The following is a 26,760-nucleotide window of genomic DNA, read 5'->3' as shown; positions in this document are numbered from 1 at the left end:
AGTAATAACATTTTATTTCTACCTGGCCACACCTCCATTGATAATCACCTGTTAATCATCAATTACCCGACTGTCATTGTTTCCCAGTTATTACTCGGTCTACGTTGACTTTAAGCCTTCGATAAACAGCAGCTCGCCCAGCCAGTGTTAATGACTCATTCTTCGTTCTTCAGTCATTTAGAGTTGGCACAGTTTGACCGGAGTGTTGTTTGCTGATGTGACCTTAGACCTGATACGGCTCAAGGGCGACTTTGTGTGAGTAAATGTTATTATTGCTGTCAGGGTGACAAGTTTACAGGCGCGCAGAGGATTTGATTTTATGCTTCACATAAAGAAATGGACATTCAAGCTTGAAGTTTTTTATAGTCTGATTAAATCTTACTGTTGTTCAATCACAGGTAGCAACAGCATCATTGGACATGCATATCTTCAATGATCAAAATACTGGCATACAGATGAGACCTGCAGCTTTTGTACATTTTTTGTATCAGCAGTAAACCTGGACACAATAAAAAAAACAAAAAACTGATTATAACGTAATAAAATACAAATCCTTCTATGAATGATAGACGGTCAAAGGTCCAAACACGTACACTGATCCATGGCCTGGACATGTGGTCAGTCCCAGAGTCAGCTATGTACGGTATGCGTAGTATATAATACATAATAACTCTGGTATAGAATACATAATCTCTTTGTGTGTATTGCATAATCTCTATACTCAGCATGCTTAGTAAACTGGTGATAATATTTTACAAAACGAATAACAATGGCCAGTTTGTTAACTTTCCGAGACATGTTAATTCATAGTGGTACTGGACTGCTTTGTACTCTAATGTGCTTTTAATATCCCTGCCTCTTCAAATTAGAGAGCTCTCAATATAATCTATATCATAAGATCCAACACTACTGCAAACAATCCTCAATAACCAAACAAATAGTTAAACAAATACCTCTCTGACATATTAGATGACATTAGATTTGACAGGTCTATATAATAGTCAGAGGAGAGATATTTGATTGTCCACATTGTCAGTGTTGGACTAAATGTTATTTCCTATATCCTTCCTCTTTCTCAGTCACGTCTCTTGCTCACGTTCATCATTGACTAATTCTGTAGCCAACTTGTACTTTGTCACAAACTGTCACACACACACACACACACACACACACACACACACACACACACACACACACACACACACACACACACACACACACACACACACACATACGTCTCTCTGTTGAAGTCTACACATGAGCTTAACTTGGATTATAGATCAACTTAATTCTCCTCAGTTTGTTTGTTTCCTCAAAGTTCCTGGTATATGAGTCAGGTCCTGAAGGTGTAATACTGGATTACCTGAATGGAACCCCGCGAGCATTGGATTTACTGTGACTGGTTTAAGCATATAATAATAAACTTTATTTATACAGCACCTTTTAAAAACGGAGTTTACAAAGTGCTTTGATAACAAAGCAAGAAAAGCAAATAAAAACACTTAAAAGCAGTAAAATGACAATAAAAATAAGTGAACAAGTAAAACAAAAGGTGAAAGGAACACGATAAAATCACAGTAAAACCACAGTAAAACCACAATATCACATGAAAGCAAGTCTATAAAAATGGGTTTTAAGAAGTGATTTTTAAGAAGTACATGCTTATTTAAAAGAAGCATGTGACGTGTAAACTTTGGGAGTTTTTTCCTCTGCACCTTTAATGCCTTTAAGACCACTTGACCTACAATACAGACACTACTGACAAACTCATTATTTTGTTCTTACTTTTATTTTCAAGGCAATTTTCTTAGTTAGTGGGTCAGGTATAAAAGCAATTATGCTAAGCTAACTTTAAGCCCCTGTTAAACAAAGTTTTGCACTGCGGGCCATTTAAAATCACACTTGGCAGGACAGGAATAACACAATAGCACAATTTAAGTAATTATGAACCAGACTTAAAAGTCAGCAAATTTTACAGACATGAACAAAATACAAACAGTCGGACTGCTGACTTGTCAGACGTCGGTCAGATAAATAATTTTTCAGACAAACCAGACACATTCATTATATTTAAGTCCGCCAAGGAGGTTGTGTTTTCACCCGTCTGTTTGTTGGTTAGTTGTTTTTCTTGTAAATAAGATTGCACAAAAACAACAGTGAATTTCCATGAAACCTGGTGGAGGGAGGTGGTATGAATCAGGGAAGAACCCATCAAATTTAGCCCCGGGATACATTTTTTGACTTTATTAACATTGCCAGATCCTCTCCCTCTGAATTAGTGTATTTCCCAAAAGGTCAAACCATTTCTTGAAAAATAGTTCGACTGACATTCCTCCCTGAATCAGCCTAAATCAAAGTTCACATTTGCTCTTGACAGCAGACCAGACAACTGTTACTCTTAAGCATTGTTTTTTTTTTTAACTTCCTCTTCATTGATAACATTCTCTCTCACAGTAGCAAGTTTGTTTGAAGATCAAACATTCATGTCGTAGTTAAACAATGACAATAGAAGGCAAGAAGTGTCTCTAAGATTTATAGTTTTTACAGCAGTCGAATAAAATTACACAATCCTCTTGTTGCAAAATCAACAGCTGATGTGTTCCCGCTAAAGCACTGGATGGGAGCTGGTGGCCTCATTTCATATTTTTAGAATATGTCTGTTTAAGAAGGGATTGTCGGCTAGACTCACTCAGCATTCTGCCGGGGATATTTCTGTTATGTTTCTGATGCAGTGACTCATTCTTATTCCCGATCGCCCTTTTTGTCAGTAGTTCATGAGTCAGACACCATTGCACACCGTCCAACTACGCCGTGTCATACGAGGGTACTTTCACATGACTGCATCTTTTGTTATAACTAAATCAGTGGTACAAAGTTCTTTCTGGGCAGTGATATCATTGCGTTGGGGATTTACCAAACTGCCACACTTCTGCTGCACTGTGCCAACCCGAAGATTATTTGAGACGACGATTGCTGCCAGGAGATATTTTATTACCAAATATTTTACACTTGACACTTTCAGTCAGCCAGGCCCAGCTGTTTATTTCATCAGCAGCCTAAATGTGGCATAAGCAGACATGAAATAAAGCTGATTTAACATTACGGGCCAAGATATGCGCAAGCACAGTCGGTGTATTTCAGGAAGTCGTGGAAATGAACTTACACCATATAAGGAGTTTCTGTTAGAAAGAGTTAATTTCATACAATTTTATTTGATACATAACCGTTTCTTTACAGTTTACAGACTTAGTCGTCAGTAGCTCTCAATGTATGTAAGTATACAAACTAACTAGACGGGACAAATGCGTCCGCCAAGGCCGAACAGTCTCCTTAAATTCAACCAAGCTGCACCAAATTTAACAGACTCATAGATATCAGTCCCCTAAATGTGCCTGTTTTTTATCAAGATCCATGAATTATTCTCTGAGAAATCAAGGAAAATGTTGAAAAACTTACAATGTTTAAGAAACGGAAACACCTTTTCATTACAAGATAATTAAAGGTATAACTAAATGTTTTTCCTCATTAAATTCTGTTTATTTGTTTAAATATTTTGTTATTATTATTATTTTATGTCTGTCGTTTCTGTCTTCTTCTAAATTTCCCTCAGATGAGACTGAGTGCTAAAAATCACTTTTCAGTTCAACACAACAGACCATAGTTTGGGATGAGGCATGAGTACAGTAGACAATACGTTGCTCCAGTTAAGAACCACTGTCAGTCAAAATGTTCTATCAGTGTTAAACCTGCGACATAGACAAGAGTAAGTTTAATTTGCTTGGCAGAGAGCCAACCACTTACTAACGTGTTTACTGAATCATTGACTCTCATTACCTTCATATCAAGAGCGTCTGCAACTTTGAGGAACAGTCCTACAAAGTTATCAACGATCCTAAAACTTCAGTCATATTTCACACCTCAACGTGTCCACTGCACTAAACGAATGCGTGCCTGTGACATTTGCAAGCATTAAGGTCGAAGATTAAGTCAACATTAGCGAGCTGTTAAACTGTTTGCTGTTGCTTTAACCTCCTACTTTCAAAGCCAGGTCTAATTTTGGGTAGTGGGCTAAAATTATTCCTGCTGTTTGCAGAGATTATCTATCAGTGTAGTCTGCACTCTCCACCTGTGAGTTATCATCTGTCTGACTCTTTACTGTCCATCTCCCTGAGTAAATGGAATTGAACTGATGGTGAAGGAAGTTTTCACATAATATATATATGGATTATTGTAGTCATGATAAAAAATATTTTTTTATTATTTTATTTTTTTAAATCAAAGCCCTGGACATTTACAGCTCCACATTTATTATCTGGTTTGTTTATACTCATCAAAGTGACCATCTTGTCATTACACAATAGGGCGTGTTCTCTTTTCATGTGATTCACTATCTTTGCTTACAGCTTTGATAGTGTCAAAACATGTCAGTGTCATTTTACACCGGTTCACCCCAGTCACCTTCACAGTGTACCATCACTACATCATTACTTGTCTCTTAATCAGACCTCTGCGGCTCTGCTATTACTGTCAACACCACTGTTTAGGAAGATTTTTCAGGTGACCCTTACACATGTTGACGTAGCTGTGCTCCAGGAAAAGCTGACATGACGTGCACCACGTAGTGAAAGCTGTAGTGACTTTGTGAAAAGTAAAAAATTTGGATTTTTGCAGCAACATTTCTTGAATCTGTCTCAAAACATTGTGACGTCTTTTCACATTAATGATAAAATTTCAGAACCTCATCCTTTATTATTAATTATTATGTAAACAGTATTTTTTTAGGTCTTACTTGTTGAATAATTGTCTTATTCAATAAAAGCAATAATTAGAAGATTGTTGAAAATGAGTGTCAAAATTTCAAATAAAATATATATAAATATATTACATTTCTGGTTATATATATCAGTTGCATGTCGTCAATCTTCAAATTTGCGATGACATCACAGTTATGCTAAAAAAAATACTGAAATTATTAATCACAATGTTGAAATTGTTTGACTTATTGTCAGCGGCTAATTGTCACATTTAAGAAATTGGAACCAAATTATGATTTTTGATTAATTAATGTCTAAAACTATATATTTTTGTAAGTGTTAATGAGTTATCAACTAAATATTTCAACTCTACATTCAACAAGTACTGCTTCAATTATTGCCTTGGATGATGTAGTTGATAGAGTACATACATAAACCCAACAGAACAGCTTTGAGCTTTATAGTAAGTACAATGAAGTAATAGCCTCTGAAACAAAGTAAACTTGAGAAAGTAAACAATTACTGTACTACAGCAGGGTTTACTGGTTGTCATAGAAGCCGGTCCCTTTGCTCTCAGAGGACGTTCTCATGCCCTAAACACAGCTGAAGTTAACACACACTCACACACACTAGATGCCTCGATCACCTAGGGCCAGAATCAGAGCCTGGGGGATTTTCAGCGTTGCTCAGTGACCTGTTGTGACCACCTGTTTCTGTAGCGTTCACTCACCTTCCCCCTCGTGTTTCTCTTTCAGTAACCACCTCTCCCCTGTCCACTGCAGACCAGATGTGGTGAAGTAAGTGGACTTTCCTACCATCATTTCAAAAGCAGCGCTCTTGTAATGAATCACGTTTTATTTCGAGAAAATTCAGAAATTGTATCTCTTGTGATACTGTCATTTTATTTTATGTTTTTATTTGTAGTTTTCTGGACAAGACCATACGATCAGCGGTAGAGCAGCACCTCTTTGACGTGAACCCTGTACGGGATCAAAGTTCAAAGGAGTGTGAATTGACATCTCCAAAGGTGACGCCAACTGCGCGACAGAGACGGCGAAGCCAGAGAGAGCAGCAGGAGGAAGGACTCAGACAACGAGAGAGAAACGGGTAGGATGTTGGCATCGACATGAAGTTAGCAGTTGATAGTACCTGTCTTAAAAGTATACTGCCAAAAACCATGTTCACATTGGTTTTTTTTACATAACCAATTATTTGGCCAAAATGTCAGTAGATGCATTGTGGGTAATATATGCATCAAGGTTTTGGCAAGGATTAAAAATGTGTAAAAGGTCTTGACTGCAAAAATGTGTGTAGCTGTAATTTGATGTTTTATTTTGGAGGAGTCCAAGTGGCATTACTGTTTCCTGTGTGTTAAACAGCAGTTCAAAGTGCTCGTCACAAAGAAGAAGAAAAAGAAGAGATTAAACAGGCAGATTTCTGTGTTATAAGACAACTCAGCATACAGAAGTTATCAGGGGATGTATTTATGCATTAAGTTCTTTGAGGTAGGAAATCAGAGCCTAGCCAAAAGATAGCTACTTAAAATATTCTTTTTATTTCCACAATTTATTTGCTTATTATATAAAATTCGATCGTTAGTGTGTCAATAACAGAAACATTTCAGAATGTTATACCGGTGAAGCAAAATGACATAAGATTCATTAATAACTTCTGACCTCAGTGCAATGGTTCAACTTGCAGTTGGCGTGTCGGTAAGAGTAAACATTTATATGGTTTCATCCTGCATGGGAAGCTCGTCCACTGGGAGTTAGTACACTCACAACAACTGGAGTCATTGCAGTAAGAAGCTAATCCTTGTTGATGGAGAGACCTGGTGCAGTATGAGAGATCAGTGACTCGTGGATTAGAGGAGGACATCAGTCCAAAGACGGCAGAAAATGTCAACAAGAGCATGGACAGTAAATAGACAGTAAATAGAATTAGCCCAAAAACTAAACAGCACATGAGTCACTGGAAAGGGGGATAAGTAAATGAGGTGCTGCAATGACCTTGGCATTTAGTTCCCTGAAGCATTTCACCCGATGTCAAGCCAGTAAAGACAATACCAAAGTGTGCAGCAGAGAGAGTAAGGTGGAAGGCAGACGTTTCATTTCCTTACCCTTTTCTGTCCTGACTGACAACAGAGCTGCGTCCATTACGGCAGACACCAACAAGGAGAACATCCCGTCGAGCTGTTGTAGCAGTCCCGGCAGCGTGGGGGAGGACGCAGGCAGCGGCAGCAGCAGCGTGGACTCGCAGGGAGGCCAGACCGCTCGCACTGAGCGAACCCCCAAACCCAGGAAGTCAAAACACAGTCCCACGCTGCTGCTGCTCACCGACAATCAGGATGCACACACAGTGAGTCATGACACCTTCTCTCCTCATCTCCTTTTATTGTTACTGCTTTCTTCCTCCGTTCTTTTAGTCTGTAACATCACTCACTGCATTGTATTAAATTCTAAAATTTATTATAGATTTAGATTGTCAAAGGATTCAGCTCAAACCCCTGCCGTCATTGTCTCTGGCTCCGTGCAAATAACAGTGTGTTGCAGTTAACAAGAATCACTAAATGGAGACAAGTTGTAAGATGACGGGAAGCCGTGCAGCAGCCTAATGGCTCCCCGCTCGTCTCATTGTACAGGGGGATGTAATATGCAGCCTGCCACACTGATTGTTAACCACTTTTTCCAGGAGCAGTGCCGATGTAAGGGCTTTCGATGAGTGAGCAACTAGCTGCAGCTTTTATCCAGTTATTAAGATCCACAAGCCAGAAACCTCTCAGCTCTTTGTGGTGATGGTACTTGGGACCACATGTTCCAAGTGCTGGTTTTGTTAAGCGATCAGCATTTGCATCTTGTCGAGGATACAGTAAAATGTTTCTTTCATGTAGAATATTACTTAAATCGTTTATTTTACTTCTTTTCTGAATCCTTAGTAGTTTTATTTATGAAAACAGATCCTACCAGGGTTGGGCAGCATGAGGATATATGTATTTATACAAATGTATACCACCTGATAGACAACAGGTAGACATTTTTAAGCCATTTCCAATAAGGTACCTCTTAAATATCTTTGGCTGCAAGGTTTTCACATTTTTGGTAATTTCAGGGGGTTTTATCCCTCCACCACGTGTCAATCAAATATTTTGAAAATTGCCATATTTTGATGTGATATGAAGATTTCAATTCCGACAGAAATTTGTTCATAGCAAGTGAAAAACTACAGCAACTTGAGACGGTATCGGATACTCAGAAAGTTTAAGACTGTTTGAGATTTGCCAGTTGAGATTAACCATAAAAACGTCATGATATGATACTAGATTCCGCATCCCTTTCCCCTAGTGTGCAAGCACACTCCGATAATAAAATCCACGGTTTAAATGAGTCATAGCTAACAGTGCTGTGGTACAGAGAGAGTTATTTACAAGGAGTGTGAGAGAACTGTGAAAGTCGCGACGAGGAAATGGTGTGAGGCCTGTAGCTGTAGTAACAGGATCCATCTCCACACTCTCCTTTTCCACTATAGCTGGGTGTTAGCAAGCTGGATTCTGATGTGTGTTAATGTGAAGATTAGCTGCATGGCGAGCTGCTCTCCACCACCCCACTGATGGAAATAGATTTCATCAGTTCACTCTCACACTTACGGAAGCGGATCTCAGAGCTCGCCGGTGTTTTTTTGTTTTTGTGCTCCCTTTACCAACCCCGTTATATAACAGTACAGATGACACACGATGCCTTGACACACACGGGGGGTGTACAGGGTATGTGATAGCTGGCACTGCATAGCAGGCTGGCTGGTTGACTATTGTGCTGAGTGGCTGACAGCAGTGCTTTGATGGGAGTGAGTGTCTGTCGGTGTGAACAGCCGTCTCTGTAAATGGGAGCTTGTTATGTCAAGAGCCATCGAAGGTCATCAGGAGCTCTGAAAGCCTGTTTTTGTCGTGGTGCTTTTCATTGTAAACAACGCAGAAAGATTCAATATGAACATTATAAACAAGGTGGTTGATTCTGTGTGACCTTTTTGACAAACTTCAGCCATCAAATCCCATTTATGTGTGATATTGTTTCAGGGTTTCCCGCGGATTCTCAAAAAGTTTAACATTTTAAGATCTGACGTTTGGTCTTAGTAAGTATTAAATATGTTAAGGTAGGTCTTACTTATGTTAACGTTCATTTAACGCTACTTCCATTGCAATTAGAGCATAGTTTAATTCTTAGCATGGAAAAATGGGGCATGGATGGTTGAGATGCTGCGTACAGTTATGGTGTCATCCCTTCACATCTGTTTTATTCTTTTCTACTTTCTGTGCTCGTATGTACTGTATTTTACAACTTTTATTTTTGTCTACTGATCATTTATAAGATGTGCCTGTGCCACACTTCAGACTCCTAACAACAACACAGAACAAATAACATAATAATGTTTTTTTCAAAGCCAAAGAAATCCAGTCTGCCAACTGCCCCCACACACTTGTGGCAACAGAGGCAGCTGCCTCCAAACAGTGTGGCAACAGAGGTGGCTGCCAAATAGTGTGGCATCAAAGGCAGATTACTTTAAATAGTGTGGCAGTTATCGGTATCACCTGGAAAAATCCATATCGTGCATCCCTACTGATGTGTGATATCTGTCTACAAACACCTCAGTATTTGTTTTTTTCCAGGTAAAGGAGTGCGTTGATGAGCGACCTGGACCAAAGCACATGGATACATCTCAGACTGGGTAACTTTCTTAACTTGATTTCTGAACACGTAATGAATCGCTTCTTACCACCACACTGACCTTTTCATTTAAACACACAAACTGTAGCAACTGTTGACTAAAAGTTTTTTTTACACTGGCTGCTCTGTTTGTGTTGATGCCTGAAGAGATCAGTATGTCATACTGAGACACACTATCTGATAAAGACAGGCAGCACAGATATACTGTTTATATAAGTATACAAATAAGCTGCGCATGGATTCCTGAAGCTTCTGGAAGATAAAACTCCAACATGTGTTTGGTTGGACAGAAGCTGGTGTGTAATCGGTTAAAGACTATTTACTGAAGTGGTAAAACTGTCTGATTTTTCAGGTATGGCATTTCAAGAAAAGATGGTCTTCCTTCTCCTCCACAGGTAAGATCAAGTTTACAGTTTCTTTCATATGAGTCTTTCTCCAACAATTTCCCTCCTCCTTCTTCTTATAAAGTGGATCTGCTTTGACATCCATCTTCTACTAATACCCGGGCTGGGGCTCAGGGGATACGGTGTGTCGTCCGCTAACCGGGAGTTCAGATGTTCGATCCCAGGCTCCTCCTGCTCACATGCACGATAATGAAACCCAAATTGCCACTGACAGCTGAACCAGCAGTTTGTGATAGAAGAAGCACAGCATGCAGTAGCGCTATATGACAGGATAGGAAACTAGAAGAGTTTTGATCAGTATGATTGTGTGTCAGGGTTTTGTGACTCTACTACGTAAACAGAACAGAGACTCCTCTTCCCACTATTATTCACAAACAGTTGTTTTTAAATCAACTGTTCAAGACATTGTTGGAAGGATTTACTTTTCATTTGGAATAAGAGCTACTGTGGACGTAGACGCTAGTAAACAAGTCACCTTCCCCATCTGCTCGTCTCCACTTTGAATCTGGACAGCTGAATAGAATCTGCTCCACTGAACAGAATCTCACAGAACAGAACCGACGTGGTGAATCTTTGACGAAGCATTTGTTAAAGTCCAGATGGATTTTAGCAGTAGCTCAGGCTGCAGCTCTGCCACCGCCACACTGTGCCACTGAGCGGCCATCTGGAGTCGCCATGGCGCCGTTCTGGGTGCAGCAGCTTCTCGATGGTCATTACTGCCCAGGGTGCAACATGAGCATCACCCAGACATGATCGTTACCATCAGGCCCTCTCTGTCTTCCTCTTCCTGAGCAGCAGTTAGTTGGATTAATTAATAAACTGATCCTGTCGGTATCGTGACTTTTAGAATATTGATTTATTCATTCTTAGCTGGTGTATACCTGCTGTTAATTTGGATTATGTATTCATTGTATTTCCGTGAGTGATCTTTGACCTGTATGCACTGCTTAATGTTAATGTATTTAAAAATGTATCATTTCTTATTTAAATTTTTGGCTGCTTCTGTTGCTTTCGTGTTAGTGCATGTTGCAGACAAGTATTTGGGTTTTGATCAGACAAAATAAGACTCGGTGGAGACTTTTATTCTGATTTCTGAAACTTTTTATGACCTGTGCTTCACAACATCTAACACCAATTTCTTAATTTGTAAACACACAGCTTTAATTCTGACGTGTTGATGTGGTGTGTGTCACAATATGTTTAAGATGACTGCAACACTGACATGGCAGTTATAGTGGAATTGGTTGTAGCACGTTAATTTCTCTTTTTGTTGTGACTCTGACCATCTGAGAAAAAAAACATTGTTGTTTGTGGAAACTGGAAATGCATTGACACGGCTTGTTGCTGTTAGTGGTGAGTGTCTTCTTGTATCATTTAGTTTTCACATGCACTTTATGTGTGCATGTGTTTTGAAAGGAGAGATGTGGAGAGCAATAATACACCAAGTTATCGGACAGGGAGCTTATGTCTGTGTGTGTGTTCAAGGTTATGTGCTTGTCTGTGTGCAATCTCAGCAAAATGCCCCTTTAATTCCACCATTTGTTTGTACACTGTGTGTAAGCGGCCAAAACACAGCTTAATCATTGTCTAATACACACACACACACACACACACACACACACACACACACACACACACACACACACACACACGCAGAGCAACAGCTGGACATCTCATGATGATGTAATCACGGCTCAAGTGAGTGAGTGAATACAGCGGCTGATGTACCAGTGTGTATCAGCGGGTGCGTGTACCTACAGTGTTTGAATTATATTAGAACCCAGCAGGAGCACGGTGAGCTTAACATCTGTCCTGTTAATCCTCTGTGGTTCTCCTCAGAGCATCTTGAACTCATGTCACATTGGGCTCTGACAAACTTAATGAATAGACATGATGCTGCCAGTGATGAGCAGATTGATTGATCTGCTAAAAGGTGTATGATGAACTCATCGTCAACTCAGAGTGAGGAGGACATAACAACAGGTTCTAATTGATTCACAAGTGCAGCCTGATGAAGAAACATTTCCATATATTAACAGTCTATTACGTGGTTAGATGTTGCTCTTCTCTCAACATCTCTTTCCTCTGAGACTCATTACATTACACAACATTCACCCTGTAGACTGATTTGTGTCAAAGCCCAGTGGATCCATTTTTTATAATTGCGTGATGAAAGATAAAAAAAACTGTCTTAATCTGGGAATCTGCACACTCAATTTAAATTAAATTAATCACTCTTGATTAACTCTGAATGAGGTGCTAATTGTCATGAAACCAACAACTAGTCACGCTATCTATCAAAACTATTAGTACTTAATCTAAGTGTGAACGTTTATACTTCACCTTTGAAACAGTAGTTTCAACTATTTCTTAAAATCCCTCTTTAGTACCTGAAGATGTACTTGTGTGAATGATTAAATTAACAATGGCTGCATTTCATTTAGCTGCTTCAGTGTCTTGTGATCGTGAATAATACTGACACATGAATGTAACAGCGCCTCCATTAATGATGATGATGATGATGATGATGATGATTAAATGTCATATAAGCAATGATGCAATTGAAAAGAAACTTATAGTGGAGAAATATTAAAGATACACATCATGTGCATCTCATTAAGTAAATCATCCCATTGAATTGTGTGATTACAGAGAACACACCTCTGGCTAATGAACAGAGGGATTTAAAAAAAACTGTTCATATCTAGAGAACATGATCCAACCTTCACATTAGGGCTGCATGATTCAGGGAAAAAGATAAGAATCACAATTTGTTTAGAATCTGTTATCTGTGGGTGGGTTTCTTCTGGATTTGTTTAAAGGATTATATATGTGTGCGTGTGTGTAGATCTGTGGTAAGGGCCTCTTGATTGTTGACCGAGTGAGCTGGTGCGGTATGTACTTGTTCGTGGAGGGGCTGGTGGGGGGGGTTCAGTGATGGTAAGTGCTACTTAGGGGAAATTTCTGTTATTAGTTGGCCACTGTTCGCACAATCTCTCTCTGCCCACTAATCCCACTTTGTATCCTCTGTTATTCACATCACATCACATCAGAGTTATTTCCCGAGGAACAGCTGAGGAGACGTGATAACTCCCTGTTTTTGTCCTTGTCCCCTGCACTTCAGCACTAGAACACACACACACACACCTGAGACTCATTTACGTAAACCTGCCAACAACAACAACTTAGCGTCATGAACAAAAACAGCAGATTCGACTGCACGCCTTCCTGTAAGTCGTCTGTGGCATTTATGAACTCTCGTAACAGGGTGTCTTGATCTGTTTTTCCTAAAAATAGCTTGGTCCCACGCCCAGACAGAGGAAACAGGACCCTATGGGCTTAGCGCTAAGTGATGCGTGGACATGTTGTAAATACAGGATACAAGGAGTATGTTGTTTCCCCCAAATTATTTACATTAAACCATAATTCAACAACGCAGCTTTGATCATGGATAAACAGAATGAGTTTGAGGGGAAGTTTGAGGTTGGAAGAAAGTGGTGGATGATTGGTAAACATTGAAGAAGGGATGTTGTGCTGGAGTTGGAGGTTTGCATGTAGTGTTTCTGCTCTGAGCTGAATGTCTGCAGAGAGAGAGAGAGAGAGAGAGAGACAGATAAGGGGAGAAACAAATCACTCAGTCAGCCTACGTGTGCTGGCTCACAATCTGTCTGCTATGTTTTTTTTTGTCCTCGCTCTCCCTCCCTCCTTTCTTAACACCCCTCCACCCCTCCCCTCTGCTCTTTCTGCTGTGGAACAAACAAGTCGAGAGTGGCGCTCGGCTGGGGAATATATGCATGTCAGGCAAGGGAGAGGAGAAGGCAGGCGGGCTACTGTAGGGAGAAGAGAGGAGAAATTAAGAGAGAGAGAGAGAGAGGGAGGGAGGGAGGGAGGAGAGGGAGAAGAGGGTGGGCTGAGGGACTCCAGTGGGCAAGAGAGAGGAGGCAGAACCAATCCCCTCCTGCTCTCTCACAAACAGCCAAAGACAGATGGGCGGATGTTTTGGCCAGCCGTGGCAGCCAATGGCGAGTGGGGACCAGCCCCCTCTGTTAGGGCAGGGCCAGAGTGAGGGAGTGTGGGGCTCAACTTAAAGAGTGTGTTCACAGGCTGGTCGTCGTTGTTGAGAGCTCTTCTCTTTTCTCTCATGGTTGTGCAGACGTTAAGGATGAAGATCCAGGAGTCGCCTGTCTCTTGTGACACGGGGAGGGTCAGCAGCGGAGAGGTGCGGGACTCGGACTGCGAGAAGACGAGCCGCGAGGATGTTCCCCGGCTGGACCTGACAGCACTGACCGAGGACGACAACTGGGGAGGTGAGGCTGAGCGCTGTCTCACTGTTGTTTTCTTTTTCTAGCATGCACTGCCTCATTTCTAAATAGGCCTTAAAACTATCTGGAATACAAACACAACCCACACACTCCTCCCTCCAGCTCTGCACATGGGTTTCTAGGTAGCAGCTGCACACATTCTGGTGCCTCCTCCTCCTCCTCCTCCTCCTCCTCCTCCTCCTGATGCAGCTCCTTCTGCCTCTTCTGCAGGATTTAATTGTAAAAGATCCTCTTAAGTTGTCTAGCCACCTATATCTGGAGGGGAAACACTGCATGGCGACGAGCTTGTTTACTCGGTGGGCGAGATAAGGCAGCGCTGCACACAGTTTGTTTTGCTAGACCACATGGGAACCTTGTGTCCTATAGACATCAACGTTTATGGCTCCGCCTGTGGTTTTATTTAGGGAGTAAACAGTGGGTTTTTACCAGGATTTATCACTTACTTGGCCATGTATGTGTCAGAACTGTTTACAGACTCGGCTGCTGCTGTAATTCACAGTCAAAATCAATCATTAAAGGGGAGGTGGAGTGGTGATATCAGTGTAGCTGTAGAAACTTGGCTTGCACTGAGCCTGAGTTGAAATGTTCAGTCTTGTGCCCTTTTGAAAAAGTGGGGTTGCATTTTCTGAGCAGCTCGTGTTTTCTCCGTGACTCCAGGAATAGTGAAGGTGATGTCCGTGCTTGTGCACTCCATAGCAGCTTTGCACAAGATCAAGTTTAAATGGAACTAATGAAGTATGCCCGTTTAATTTATTGATGTAGCTTCATCAAGTGTCATTACTAATGCAGAGTTTGCAGAAATAGCCATGAACATTGCATTATTCATAATCTGCTCTGTTTTGCTCTCTGACCTCTTTTTGAGGTGTTTGTTTATGCAGTGTTGGCATTTCTGCAGAAAGGAAACCGTGCACAATCGAGACTCTGATTGTTTTGTTGGGACGTTGCGACACAGCGGAGGAAGGTGGAGATTTACTGGGCGGTGAAAGCCAAGCATTTTGCAGAACTGTACTGGAATGATAACCAACAGGTTCACGGCTAGAGTCAAAGACAGTTTAAGGACATGTTGCAGCAAGCGTCGGTCCTCTCTCCCACCCCCGCCGCTGTTTCCTGTTTGATGTGGCCCACAGAGCAAAATAGTTCCATGTAATAAATCTCTCAACTTCCACAGCCTCATTTGGAGCTTTTACAGGCGAATTAATGCTTTGTGGAGCTCTCTAGTGGCCAAATATGATACATAAACATAAGCAGAGTCTGTGATAGGGTTGTTGTTTTTGTTGCTTTGCAGCATTTGCTGCATGTGAGAAGTTGTCGGGTACTGAAATGTTGCATCTGGATTACAAAACTTCTTTAGTGTGCATAAAGGTGGGTTGTGTTGTTGTCGCTCTGTCACTGTGGTAGATCGTGTCTCTGTGTGTGTGCTCTTGTTCTTAAAAGATCATTTGCTCTGAGGGAGGACAAGGAGGAGGTGACCTGTTTGTTCAGGAAACCTACACGCTGAGATGAAGACATTTGGCTTCTTGTTATTTTCAGGCCTTCCTGTACATTCTGTCCTGCATATATAACATTACACACAGCGAGGACGCCACAGGGAGCCTGCATCACTGGCTGAGACAGAGCCGTTCAGACATTCAGCATCTCCTCATGAGGAGGAACAGTCTCGCCATAGCACGAACTGCAGCTGTGATCATGCATCGTGCAAAGTTGAACTCTGAAGTTTATTCATCTGTAAGGAAGTGGGTTTTCTGGTTTACAGTTAGGGGACGTGTGCGCCCACTGTACACAATGCGTTAGACTGTATAAATGGGTTTGCGGGGGAAGTGGGCATCAGGCATTGGTGTTAGACCTTTGTCCCAGTACACTCTGTGACAATGTCTGTCATGGTGACCTGATATTTGCTGCTGCTCTGACAGCGATGTTGGAAACACATTAATGGACATTTGAACGGGAAGAGACACATCTCATGTGTTGTGAGTTAGTCAGGGAAATGCATGTTATTTTGATGCATGCTGGTCCTTTGTTTTACTTCTATGTCTTGTTCATTCCTTCATCTTCTTTTCATTTTCTTTTTCTTTTTCTTCTGTTGTTCCTCCAGAGTCTTCATTCTTTAACGTCCCTTTCCTTGATTTCAAAACCATTTTCCATCCAAGTTGTTGTGATGGTAAGTGTTGTGTTACATCGCTATTTGGCAAATAACATAAGAGCAAGAAAGGCTTATGTGAATGACCTTTTCCTCTGCATGGCAACATGCTTGAATGATCTGGAACACTGTGGCTGAGCGTTACACACACACACACACACACACAACAACCTTTAGTGAAAAGACAAACTGGCATGTTTTCTGTTTCATTAGTCTAGTTAATCCTGAACCATCAGCGGGCAGTTGATTTAGAGGATTAATTTCAGATGCCATGGAGCCGGACTGTCCGACTACACTGGCCTGAACTCTGAGCTCAGATAATAAACCAGAAAGAAGACAGTCAGAGTTTCACCTGCCGCTGTGAGCGAGCTCTAACGCGCCAGGCAGCGACTACTTGATAAACTGCACGTACCTTGAGGTGCAGGAGGACCCCCGGGACTCCGAAGCTGGAATTTGATCTAAGTCGCTCCATCACACCACACCTAACAAAAATATGCACTTGCTGTTTTAGACTGGGTGTGCATATTATCTAATACCGTAACTGTTTACACTGATGGTTGGTTTCCTTCAGAGCGTGTTTTCACTTCCTCCATCTTTTCTACTCTGCGGTATATTTCTAGAGTCCACCAACACCTGATACTACGTCTCTCTCGTTTTCCATGAGATCTACATTATTTCTCCTGCTGAGTTTCATGAGTTTGCAGTTTCTTTGGAGTTTTCCCTTCTTATTATAACAGCGAACGCTCTCATGCACACGTGCTTGAACAGACACATCGTCGTGGGTTTACCTTGTCACCACGCTGAGTGGAAACTAAATCACAAACTCATTACTGAGACTCAACGTGGGTCGCGCCCTGACATTATCCCACAGAGAGCAAGACTTTATTAATAGCCTGAGGATTGTCAGGGGGATCTGCAGGACTATATTCACCAGACATAATTATTGCCAGAGTGGAGACTGTAACCAGGGGTGAACAGCGAGAGGGGGGTCTAACCCACAGCTTCAGCACATCAGAGACTGTCAAGCCCCAGAGGAAGTTTCTAGGTTTTAGAGAAAGAGCCCAGTGACTTTCACACAGTCAGAGAGGATCCACGATGAGAGTCGAGCATGATGTTAGATGTTGCTGAAATTCTGTTGCCCAGCTTTTGTGCATCTTACTCTAAACTTTTACAAAACACACCAACAATAGAGTAAAACAGGAAAGTGAAGGGTCTGTTTTGGATTTGCTCCCAAAGTAAAAAAGTTTTGTAAACATTGTTCATTTGCAGAAAATATAGACGGAAAAAAATGATGACAAAGATAATTTACAAATGAATCAGTAATATGGAAAAAGTTGTCAGATGTGCCCATTTTAAATGAATCCATTCATATGAGAAGTTCCTTCAATGTTGTTCAATTGCATGTGTGTTTGTGTTTTTCAGAACCCGTCCCAGCATACTCACCACTGCAGAGGGAGAGCATGGACCGCGAGGAAGCTCGACTGTCCCCTCACGCGGGGGGACGACTGATCCGCCAGCTGCTGGAGGAAAACAGCGACCCCATGCTGTCCCCTCGCTTCTACACCTACGGACACTGCCAGCAGTACCTGGACGACACTGAAGTGCCTCCCTCACCGCCAAACGCACACTCGTTTGTCAGGTAGGGCGCATGTCGGGGTTTTGTATGTCGGGGAGGCAAATAGCACAGGGTCAGTGACCTTAACGTCATTTATCTCTTCAGTCGCAGACGGAGTTCATCGCTCGGCTCCTGTGACGACGAGAAAGAGGAGTTGACATCGGCTCAGCTCACAAAGAGGGTTCACATCCTGAAGAAGAAGATCCACCGATTTGAGGAGAAGTTTGAAGATGAGCGAAAATACAGGGTGAGTAATAAAAAACAAGCCGTTTCTCATCACGAGAAGAAACAACAAAATTATGCTCACTGAGACGCAATGTGACTCAAATTATTTCCAGGCCATAAACAAGGTTAACCACTGCCTGAGTAGAGAGTGATGACTCATTGAAATGAATTGAAAATAGAGAGTAGAGCTCTGCACGTGTTTGTTTACAAGACCAATTTCCTTATGAAGGGGCTGATTATCCCACACACAGCTCAGATTTAAAACTGTTATGTTCATTGCTGTTTTATTTTGAAAGATGAATCTGTTTTCATGTGTCTCATTGCTTTATTTTTTGCATCCAGCCCTCCCACAGTGATAAAGCTGCGAACCCAGAAGTGCTGAGGTGGGTAACTGAACTGGCCAAAGTCCGCAGAGAGCTCAAAGGTAAGACACAAAAATATTCAAAGCTCTTATCTTTCACGAGGCGATTAAAAAAATCAACAAAGCTCATATGTAGTTTGTTCCCCAACAGAAAGCAAGTTGATGAAGTCTGAGGAGGACCTGCCGCCGCTGACCCGTCAACGCAGCAACACTTTGCCTAAAAGCTTCGGCTCTCAGCTGGAGAAGAAGCCGCAGCAGGAGAAGGTGCCGAAGCCGCCGGTGGAGAGCACGCTGGAGACAATTCTAAAGAAGCTGCAGGAGAAGAGGGAGGAGGTGAACCGCCCCGAGGACATCAAGGTAAAACCGAGTCCACGTCACACACTCGCACGCATGAATGAAAAAACATGTCTCTAGGACAGAAGGGTTTGAATTTATGATGGTGCTGAAATGTTAATGTGTGTGGGCGAGGACCATTGAGTACTAGTTTGAGTTTTAGACGGCAGGAGTAAGGATTAAGGTTAAGATAAGATTAGATACGATAGGTTATGATACAAATTTGCCATTTAAAAAGTGAAAATAGAAACAAGTAATAAATGAGGAAAGCTACAACAATAACCCAAGGAAATTTAAAACATAGAAATCATATATACAGTGTTAGATGTTAGGGAATGCATCTACAAGTACAAAGATGAACACAAGGATTAACTTGTGTTGCAACTGAGAATGAACTCAGGTCATTTCGAAAAATGTGCTGACTCACTTCCTGCACGCTGCCGACAGGATATGACCCGGGAGCAGATCGGAGCAGAGAAAGTCGCCCTGCAGAAAGCGCTCCTCTACTACGAGAGCATACACGGACGACCAGTAAGTCCACCTCCACCTCCACCTCCACTCACAAACACACAGCACGCTCCATAATCCTGATCTCCTCCTGGCATCAGAGGCCAAAACAGAGAGAGACAGAGAGAGAAAAAACGCACGATTGTGACCCAGAACTGAACCCGAGTGACACGCTCTTTGTTTGATGTCAGACCAGAGCCAATTGTAATAATTGTGTTGTCAAATCCCGACGAGCATTGTTGTATATCAGGAAGTGCAGCTGACCTTTCGGTCACCTCCGCCCCTCCTCACGCTACGAGCCCCAGTGGTTTGTGTTCGATGACCTTCACGCTCTGACGAACATTTGCAGCGTTGTGGTTGGCCGATGTGGGTTAGCTGTCATTTTGTCTCATGTTAGCGCTGCAGCTAGTTAAGGAGGATGACGGCGCGAAGCTAATGCTGCGCTAACAAGTTGCGTTTGTTTCTGCCTCAGGTCACCAAAAGTGAGAGGCAAATCATGAAGCCGCTCTACGACAGATATCGCCTGGTCAAACAGATCCTGTGCAGAGCCTCCACCATCCCTGTCATTGTAAGTATCCCATCTTCACCTCCCCTCCTTTTTTCCCCCTCCTCCACAGCTGCCTGTTTGTCCTGCCGCTCTGCGACAAGCGAGCAGCAAACCATCGCACCGCTGCCCACACGCTGGCAGACACGTAATCCCAGCTCCCGTTGGCTTTTATCGCCTGCTGTGGGAAACCAAAGGCAGCCGTGCCACAGACGTGTTGTCCATTGCTCCAGGCTCTAAAGTCCAGCTTCGGCTGCTCGGTGGATCATCCGTTCGTAAAGGAGCTCATAGGTGGCAGACCGAGTTCACAGGAAGTGAACAGACGAGTGCGGGAGAGGGTCAGAAAATGAAAAACTGGCTCAGACTACATTCAGGATTACTCATGAGACGTTGAATATTTATTTCAAGTTACAAGAAATAATTCTGCCTGTGAGAGAGGAGTGTAACTGCTTTCTTTTCACTGTTGTTCATACGTAACGATTTAATAACCATTTTTATTACGTAAGATATGATCTGCTTTATGGACCAACAGTGTTATATAAAGCACTGCCTCTAATCCTCATCGTGCAAATTGGGACCAAGGCCATAGATTATTATTTTGGTGCAGTGTTTTTATTATCAAGTCAGGTGCAGTGTTTCTTCAGTCAGAGGCACAATCATCAATCTTTTTTCCTGCCTATGTTTTTATTATTTTATTGAATTTTAGCTTTAAAGCTTCGGTTTTATGCTGCAATAGAAGTTGTAACGTCAGCATCTACGTTGCCGCCATCCTTGTCTTTAAAATCTTCTGGGGGAAAAAAGCTGAAGAATAGAAAGTAAATGAGGAAAACAGCGGTTTAGACGCAGGAGGCGGTGGTGTGAGGCGTTTTCTGGTTGTGGGCGTCTCAGCGTGGTTAACTCCTCCTTCTTGACGCTCACCACAGGGCTCCCCCTCCAGCAAGCGCAGAGGGCCGCTGCTTCAGCCCATTATCGAGGGCGAAACCGCGCTCTTCTTCGATGACATCAAGGTGAAGGGCTGCCGTTGCTTCAATAATCAGTCGTCAGCTCCCCCTTCCTCGCCACACTCCCCTACTACCCTCCAACTCCCTGTTGAAACCCCTCTAATGAACCTGATTGCTGCCTGTTGATTGGCCGGTTGCCTGTTTCCTGCCACTGTAGAGAGGCATCTGTAGAAATGTGGAATCAGTAGCTGGATGGACATGATGTTTGAATCACGATGAAAACATAGAAATAGAAAACGCTCTGCTGATGATCAGCTTGGGTCTTATTTTGACAGTTTTAATCGAGATCTAGGACCTGAAATTTGTTAAGATTGATCAAATTCAATCAAATTTTATTTGTATAGCCCATATTCACAAATCATAGAATAACACAGTGAGTCAGAAGGGAGGGATCCCCCCCCCCCGGACGGACGGAAGTGAAATACATGTTGCGTGTAACAGAGCTCATCATAACAATATTTAAAACATGTGGAAAGACCGTTTCTAACATACAGAGGTGTATCAGTCAAGTGTTTATTTTGAAAAGGACAAGCAGTCACTGTCAGATGATCAGTTTTAGACAAATCATGACTTGACAGTTTTCTGTGCAACTGGAGAATATTGATCTGTAAACAAGAAAACTTGTGTTACATTCTGCAGCTGCCAAATATGTAGAAATAGTATTTGAGACATGTAACTACTTTGAAAATATAAATCACGATTTAATCAAAGAATATATCCACATAGCTAATCTGTAAAAAAAAAAGAATTGGGACAAGATCCACTTTTATATCATATCGAAGGTTTAGAATTTAAATCAATATCAGTATCTACGAAAATAAGACCCAAGTTTTAGTGAATCCCATTGATCCTTCAGGTTCGTTAACTGTGATCAAACTGCAGTGATACCAAATCTTGGCTCATTATTTAACAGATTGTTTGAAGCTGGTCATTTTCTCATTGAACTGTGTGTTTTCTACTCGCTCATCAAATCCATGTACATTTAAATACTAACGAGCAAAGAATCACAGACGAGGACCATTGAAGTGCATTTTGATGCTGTTCCCCGATGATTGATGACTAACAATGCACGACCATCATGCACTGGGAGCGTTTGAGCCCGGGAGAGGTGCGGCCGACAGCTCGCGTTTCCCAGCACAACGTTTAACCTGCGTGCGTCTGTCCCTGCAGGAGGAGGAGGACGGCTCCGAGGACGAAGGAGACTCGAAGACTCAGTTCGCCGTGACCGTGCGGCCCGACGTCAGCGCGCTCGGCTTCCTCGACCACATGGAGGAGGAAGCGGACGGTTTCATCTCGCCAGTGGATGAGCTCTCGCCGTCTCAGAACACAACGGACATGAGGCTGTCCAACCTTCACTCGGCCACCATGTGAGTCACTGAAGAGAGAGAAGAGGCACAATGACAGAAACTTACACGTGTTTTATTTGCATATTTCCGTTTAATGCCACCTCATTCTTATACTTCTTCGATTTCAGAAGCAAATATAGTTGCAGAACAACATTTATTTGATGGTTGAAGATACTATTTCATTTTTACATTAATATTTAACACATAAAACATATTTAAAGCAAAATTTGATGGATTATTTAAGATTAAAATAGTAATTTACAAACTTATTTATTATTTTTCTATTAAAGTAACTGTTGAACACAGTAACTATTTTACCCAAAAATCTAAAATGATAGAAAAGCCTGTAAAAATGTCCACAGGTTTCTGTTTATTCTTCTTTTCTCTTCCATTAATCATCTCACGACCCAAAATTCAACTTGCTATTCAATATTTACATTCTGATGCATCTTTATTCATAATCTAATAATGTCTTGAACACTAACATATCAGTTAAAAGGACATTTCTGCTCAAATAATAGTTTTTATTTTTGACATTAAAAGTACGTTTTTGCTTAAAATACTAGTACTGCAGTACTGCATATTGGTACTTAAAGCATCCGAGTATTTCTTCCACCACTGTTTCATCACGTTTAACCATTTTCATTTGAGATATTTAATTATTTCCTCTCTCTCTGTCTCGCAGGCCGGAGCTGGTGGAGCAGCTCCAAGAGACCAGAGAGGAGAAGAAGAGGATCCGCAAAAACCTGAAAGAGTTCGAGGACCAGTTCTTCAGACAAAACGGAAGGTGAGAGAGAGGAGAAGAATTTGTTCAGATTAGGTAACGGAGGCCGAATAATGAATTCTGGCTTTTCCACAGCTGAACCCGTTTCTCAATGTTTGTTGTCTTCCGCCCACGTCTTGTTCCCATAGAAATGTGCAGAAGGAGGACCGCTCCCCGTTGGCAGTGGAGTACAACGAATACAAGCACGTCAAAGCCAAACTGCGGCTGCTGGAAGTCCTCATCAGCAAAAGAGAGTCGTCCAAGTTCATCTGAGGAAAAAAAAAGAAATAAGTGACGGACCGTTGCTTAGTGTCACACACACACAGACAGACACACACACACACATCTCACCGCTGCAGGAGATTTTCCTTCTCTGCCGCCATCTGCGCTGCTCGTGTCTCTGGCTCTGGACGCAGCCTGTTAGTCCGTTCTGTCGAGCACAGCTGGCTTTTTCCTCTTGACGCACGCAGGGAGCTGCCGACCCACGACTGATTCAGAGCCGCCCAGACGTCGCCTGCTTCACCTGAGAAGTTCTTTCCCCGACAACGTCACCTTCACAAGAGACTTCAGCAGCAAACACACACAGACACACACACACACACACACGTAACCTGAATCACACCTGTACTGCTAATAATTTATTTCTATTCTTTTGAATATTTTTATCTGAACAGAAGTTATTTTCCGCGCGCTTTACTGTAGAAGTCTTAAAATAAATAACTTGTAAGTCAAATTAAATAGAAAATTCCTGCTATTTTTAAAAGAAGGATTTTGCGATCAAGAGTTGTGTATTATTTTTGTAAGGGAGACGTTACTATACTTGTACAAACTTCAATCGGCTGAACAGTTTGCTCTAAACCGATCTTTATTTCCGTTCAGACCGTTCTATGATGATGTCTGAAATAATCGAATGTTGCTTCTCTGGAAGTTAAATTTAGTCTTTGCTCACTAAAAGAAGTGGTTTCTAATTTCCCCACGACCCAAAGACACTCAGAGAACAAACCGAACCAAACTGGTTCATTATATTCGACAAAAAAATGTATTTTTCTTGGTCACTGGTACAGAACTAAACATTTGACTGTATATTTATCTATTGACGAGCTTTTTCCGCCCATTTCCTTTGTGTCAAATAAGCTATTTTCTCTTCTTGAATCACTGGTATGTTTGAGTTTATAACTGATGAGGCCGTTTCTGAGACGAGGACAGAGGTGGTCGCCCCTGCGTCTCCTCCTCGTCCTCTCCAGAGCTCCTTCTCTTCTTCTGTAAATACTGATCACTGTGTATGTTTACATTTCTGTGAGCGAGTACTTATTTCTTTTCTTTCTCCAAAATGGATGATTATCGGTGTGAATTTGGTTTTTGCTGAATTCAAACACTGGCAAGGCTTAATGAGTTTTGAGTGTGTACATTTTAGTACATAAATTGTATTTGTATTTTGTACATATTATGAATGAAATCATATTTTTACTGAACTCTGGGCTGTGTGCATTTTTTTTGTGTGAGTGAGTTGGTGGGAAAACTGGTTTTGGGGCTGAAGCTGTTCATCACTGATTGATTGAACAATTATTTTCTTAAATGACTGATATTAGTTTAGTAGAAAGCAGAAAGTTTAAGAGAAAACTGAGGGAAGCAAGAGGACAAAACCATGGGGGGGGGGGGGATTACAACTTGTTTGTTCAGGAAATGTCATAAAAAGATAAATACAAATCAAAGCTTATTAAAATAATGAGCATAAAATCGCACTTTTCAACTGAGTTTTTCTCACTGAGGCAGAAATGTAGGAAACTTCTTTTTTACACTTTTATTGTTTGATTGAAAAAATTGGCTGAAACAGAAAAGCTTTGTGTGGATTGTGAACAAGTGACATTATCTGTAGCACATGAGGAAGTGCGAGATTCAACGGCTGCACAGACAGTTGCATAGGATTAAAAATCTGCAAGAGGGAAAATCATCAGGTTTAAATATACAAATACTGACTGAAGGTGAAGAACGTGCAGAACATGTAGAACAGAGTTAAAGCAACCAAACGAACTTTACAGGAAACAACCAGAGTCACGACCTGACCGGGCTGTTTCAGGTTGTTATTGCTAAATGGATCCATCATCACATCAAGTCAATTATGAAATATATATATTCAAAAATATATAGGCTATATGCAAGACCATTTCACACACAAATTTAGGTTTGAGAATAAATACAGCATCAGGGCGTTTTAGAATAATTGTATATATTCATTATATCTGATATATTTATTAGTTTACCTGCCCACACTGCTAACTACTGTAGGTGTCCTCCTGACACTAATGTCACAAATTTCATTACCTGTAACTTGGAAACAGCTAATTACAATTATCATAGTTCATTTTGATATATATTTAGTTTTTACGACGGAGTATTTGGGCAAAGATTTCGAGAAACAAGTCTTAAGATTATGAGAATGAATTTGAACTTGAGAAGAAAGGCATATTATAACAAGTCGTAATATTACAAGAATAAAGATAAAATCAATAGATAAAGCAAAAAAGATAAAGTGTGAATATATTGAGAAAAATCCCAATTAATAATAATACAAAATATGTATGAAATAATAATAAAATAGAACTTCAAATATAAAGTTGAATGAAATAATAAAATATAAATAAAGTAATAAAGAATAAAAAAATCATAATATTTACAGAGAAATCTGAAGAAAGAAAGAAACAGTTTTGAACACAGATGTAAACAATGAAATCCACATCACACATCCCCCCCACTAAACTGACATGTGACCTAAGATCCCACATGACATCATGAGGGTTTTTTCTTCATAATATTGACTTTTATTCTCGTAATATTTTGACTCTACTCCTATTTGTTTCCTTTAAATGGACCAAATACTAAGTTTCTAAAGACATTTTGAGGAAATGCACTTTTTAACTTTCTGGTGGAGAGAGATGAGGAGATTGACAGGAAGTAGCCAGTTAGCTTAGCTTAGCAGAAACTCTGTCTCTGTCCAAAGTAACTAAATCCACCGACCAGCACCTCTGAGTTTCACTAACTAATATTTATGTCTCCTTTATTTTATTCCCACAAACAAACCAAGAGTAAAAAAATAACAATTTTGGTTTTGACATGTTCTTTGAGCTAAGCGGTTGCCAGGCAACCAGCGGACACACCATACTCAAGGTTAAGCAGGAAAATGTATTGAAAGTATCAGAGGTAAAACAAGTTGTTTTTTACACAATTTTCGACTAAGTTATAAATTGTTAATATTTATTAATATAGCTGATGATTATTTTTCTTTATTAATTGACTGTAGAACTTTTTAAATAATTATAAAATATAATCAACATTCCAAATCTCAAAATTGTCAAATAATTGAATGAAAAAGCAGCAAATCCTCTAACTATAATTAAATAATTTCCACTTAATTTTCAATTAAAATCAGGTCAGTTCTATACTTGTGAATCTGTTCAGCAGTTTAACAGACAACAAAGAAACTTTTGTTTGTAAAGCTCTAAATTTGTAAATTAACAAATTACCAAAAGCAGGCAAATAAATGTAGACGAGTAAAAGTGAGAGTTTGCAAGTACTTCAAAATGTACCTTTATGTGCAGATGTACTATCTAAATATTTTTGTAGCAGCTACTAAAATAACAAATAAAAATGTATTTTAGTGGCAGCACAGAAAGTCCTTTCATCACAGTCCTGCTTGAAAATATCTTTCATATATTTTATTTTATGATTAAAC

At 40.9% G+C, this 26,760-nt stretch overlaps 1 protein-coding gene across 6 annotated transcripts in view; it reads left to right on the top strand.

The window, feature by feature from the left end:
- Positions 1 to 24,502, top strand: part of fam13a (family with sequence similarity 13 member A) — a 50,317-nt gene extending 25,815 nt beyond the window's left edge. For 3 of the 6 annotated variants that reach the window (XM_035174016.2, XM_035174044.2, XM_035174062.2), the window contains 17 exons: positions 5,510 to 5,551; positions 5,679 to 5,861; positions 6,899 to 7,112; positions 9,415 to 9,473; positions 9,825 to 9,867; positions 14,030 to 14,183; positions 16,291 to 16,356; positions 17,758 to 17,974; positions 18,056 to 18,197; positions 18,518 to 18,599; positions 18,688 to 18,893; positions 19,317 to 19,400; positions 19,849 to 19,944; positions 20,844 to 20,927; positions 22,092 to 22,288; positions 22,953 to 23,054; positions 23,180 to 24,502. In XM_035174016.2, the coding sequence (XP_035029907.1) occupies positions 5,510 to 5,551; positions 5,679 to 5,861; positions 6,899 to 7,112; positions 9,415 to 9,473; positions 9,825 to 9,867; positions 14,030 to 14,183; positions 16,291 to 16,356; positions 17,758 to 17,974; positions 18,056 to 18,197; positions 18,518 to 18,599; positions 18,688 to 18,893; positions 19,317 to 19,400; positions 19,849 to 19,944; positions 20,844 to 20,927; positions 22,092 to 22,288; positions 22,953 to 23,054; positions 23,180 to 23,303 (2,095 nt within the window). In that variant the 3' untranslated portion in view covers positions 23,304 to 24,502. The remainder of the gene's footprint in view (positions 1 to 5,509; positions 5,552 to 5,678; positions 5,862 to 6,898; positions 7,113 to 9,414; positions 9,474 to 9,824; positions 9,868 to 14,029; positions 14,184 to 16,290; positions 16,357 to 17,757; positions 17,975 to 18,055; positions 18,198 to 18,517; positions 18,600 to 18,687; positions 18,894 to 19,316; positions 19,401 to 19,848; positions 19,945 to 20,843; positions 20,928 to 22,091; positions 22,289 to 22,952; positions 23,055 to 23,179) is intronic. The other 3 variants (XM_035174025.2, XM_035174036.2, XM_035174052.2) reach the window with 3 other exon arrangements.
- Positions 24,503 to 26,760: the final 2,258 nt, after the last annotated feature.

Source organism: Hippoglossus stenolepis, chromosome 2, assembly GCF_022539355.2.
Source record: "Hippoglossus stenolepis isolate QCI-W04-F060 chromosome 2, HSTE1.2, whole genome shotgun sequence".
Taxonomy (NCBI): domain Eukaryota; kingdom Metazoa; phylum Chordata; class Actinopteri; order Pleuronectiformes; family Pleuronectidae; genus Hippoglossus; species Hippoglossus stenolepis.
The sequence above is the reverse complement of the archived record's forward strand: the minus strand, read 5'-3'. Positions and strand labels throughout refer to the sequence as shown.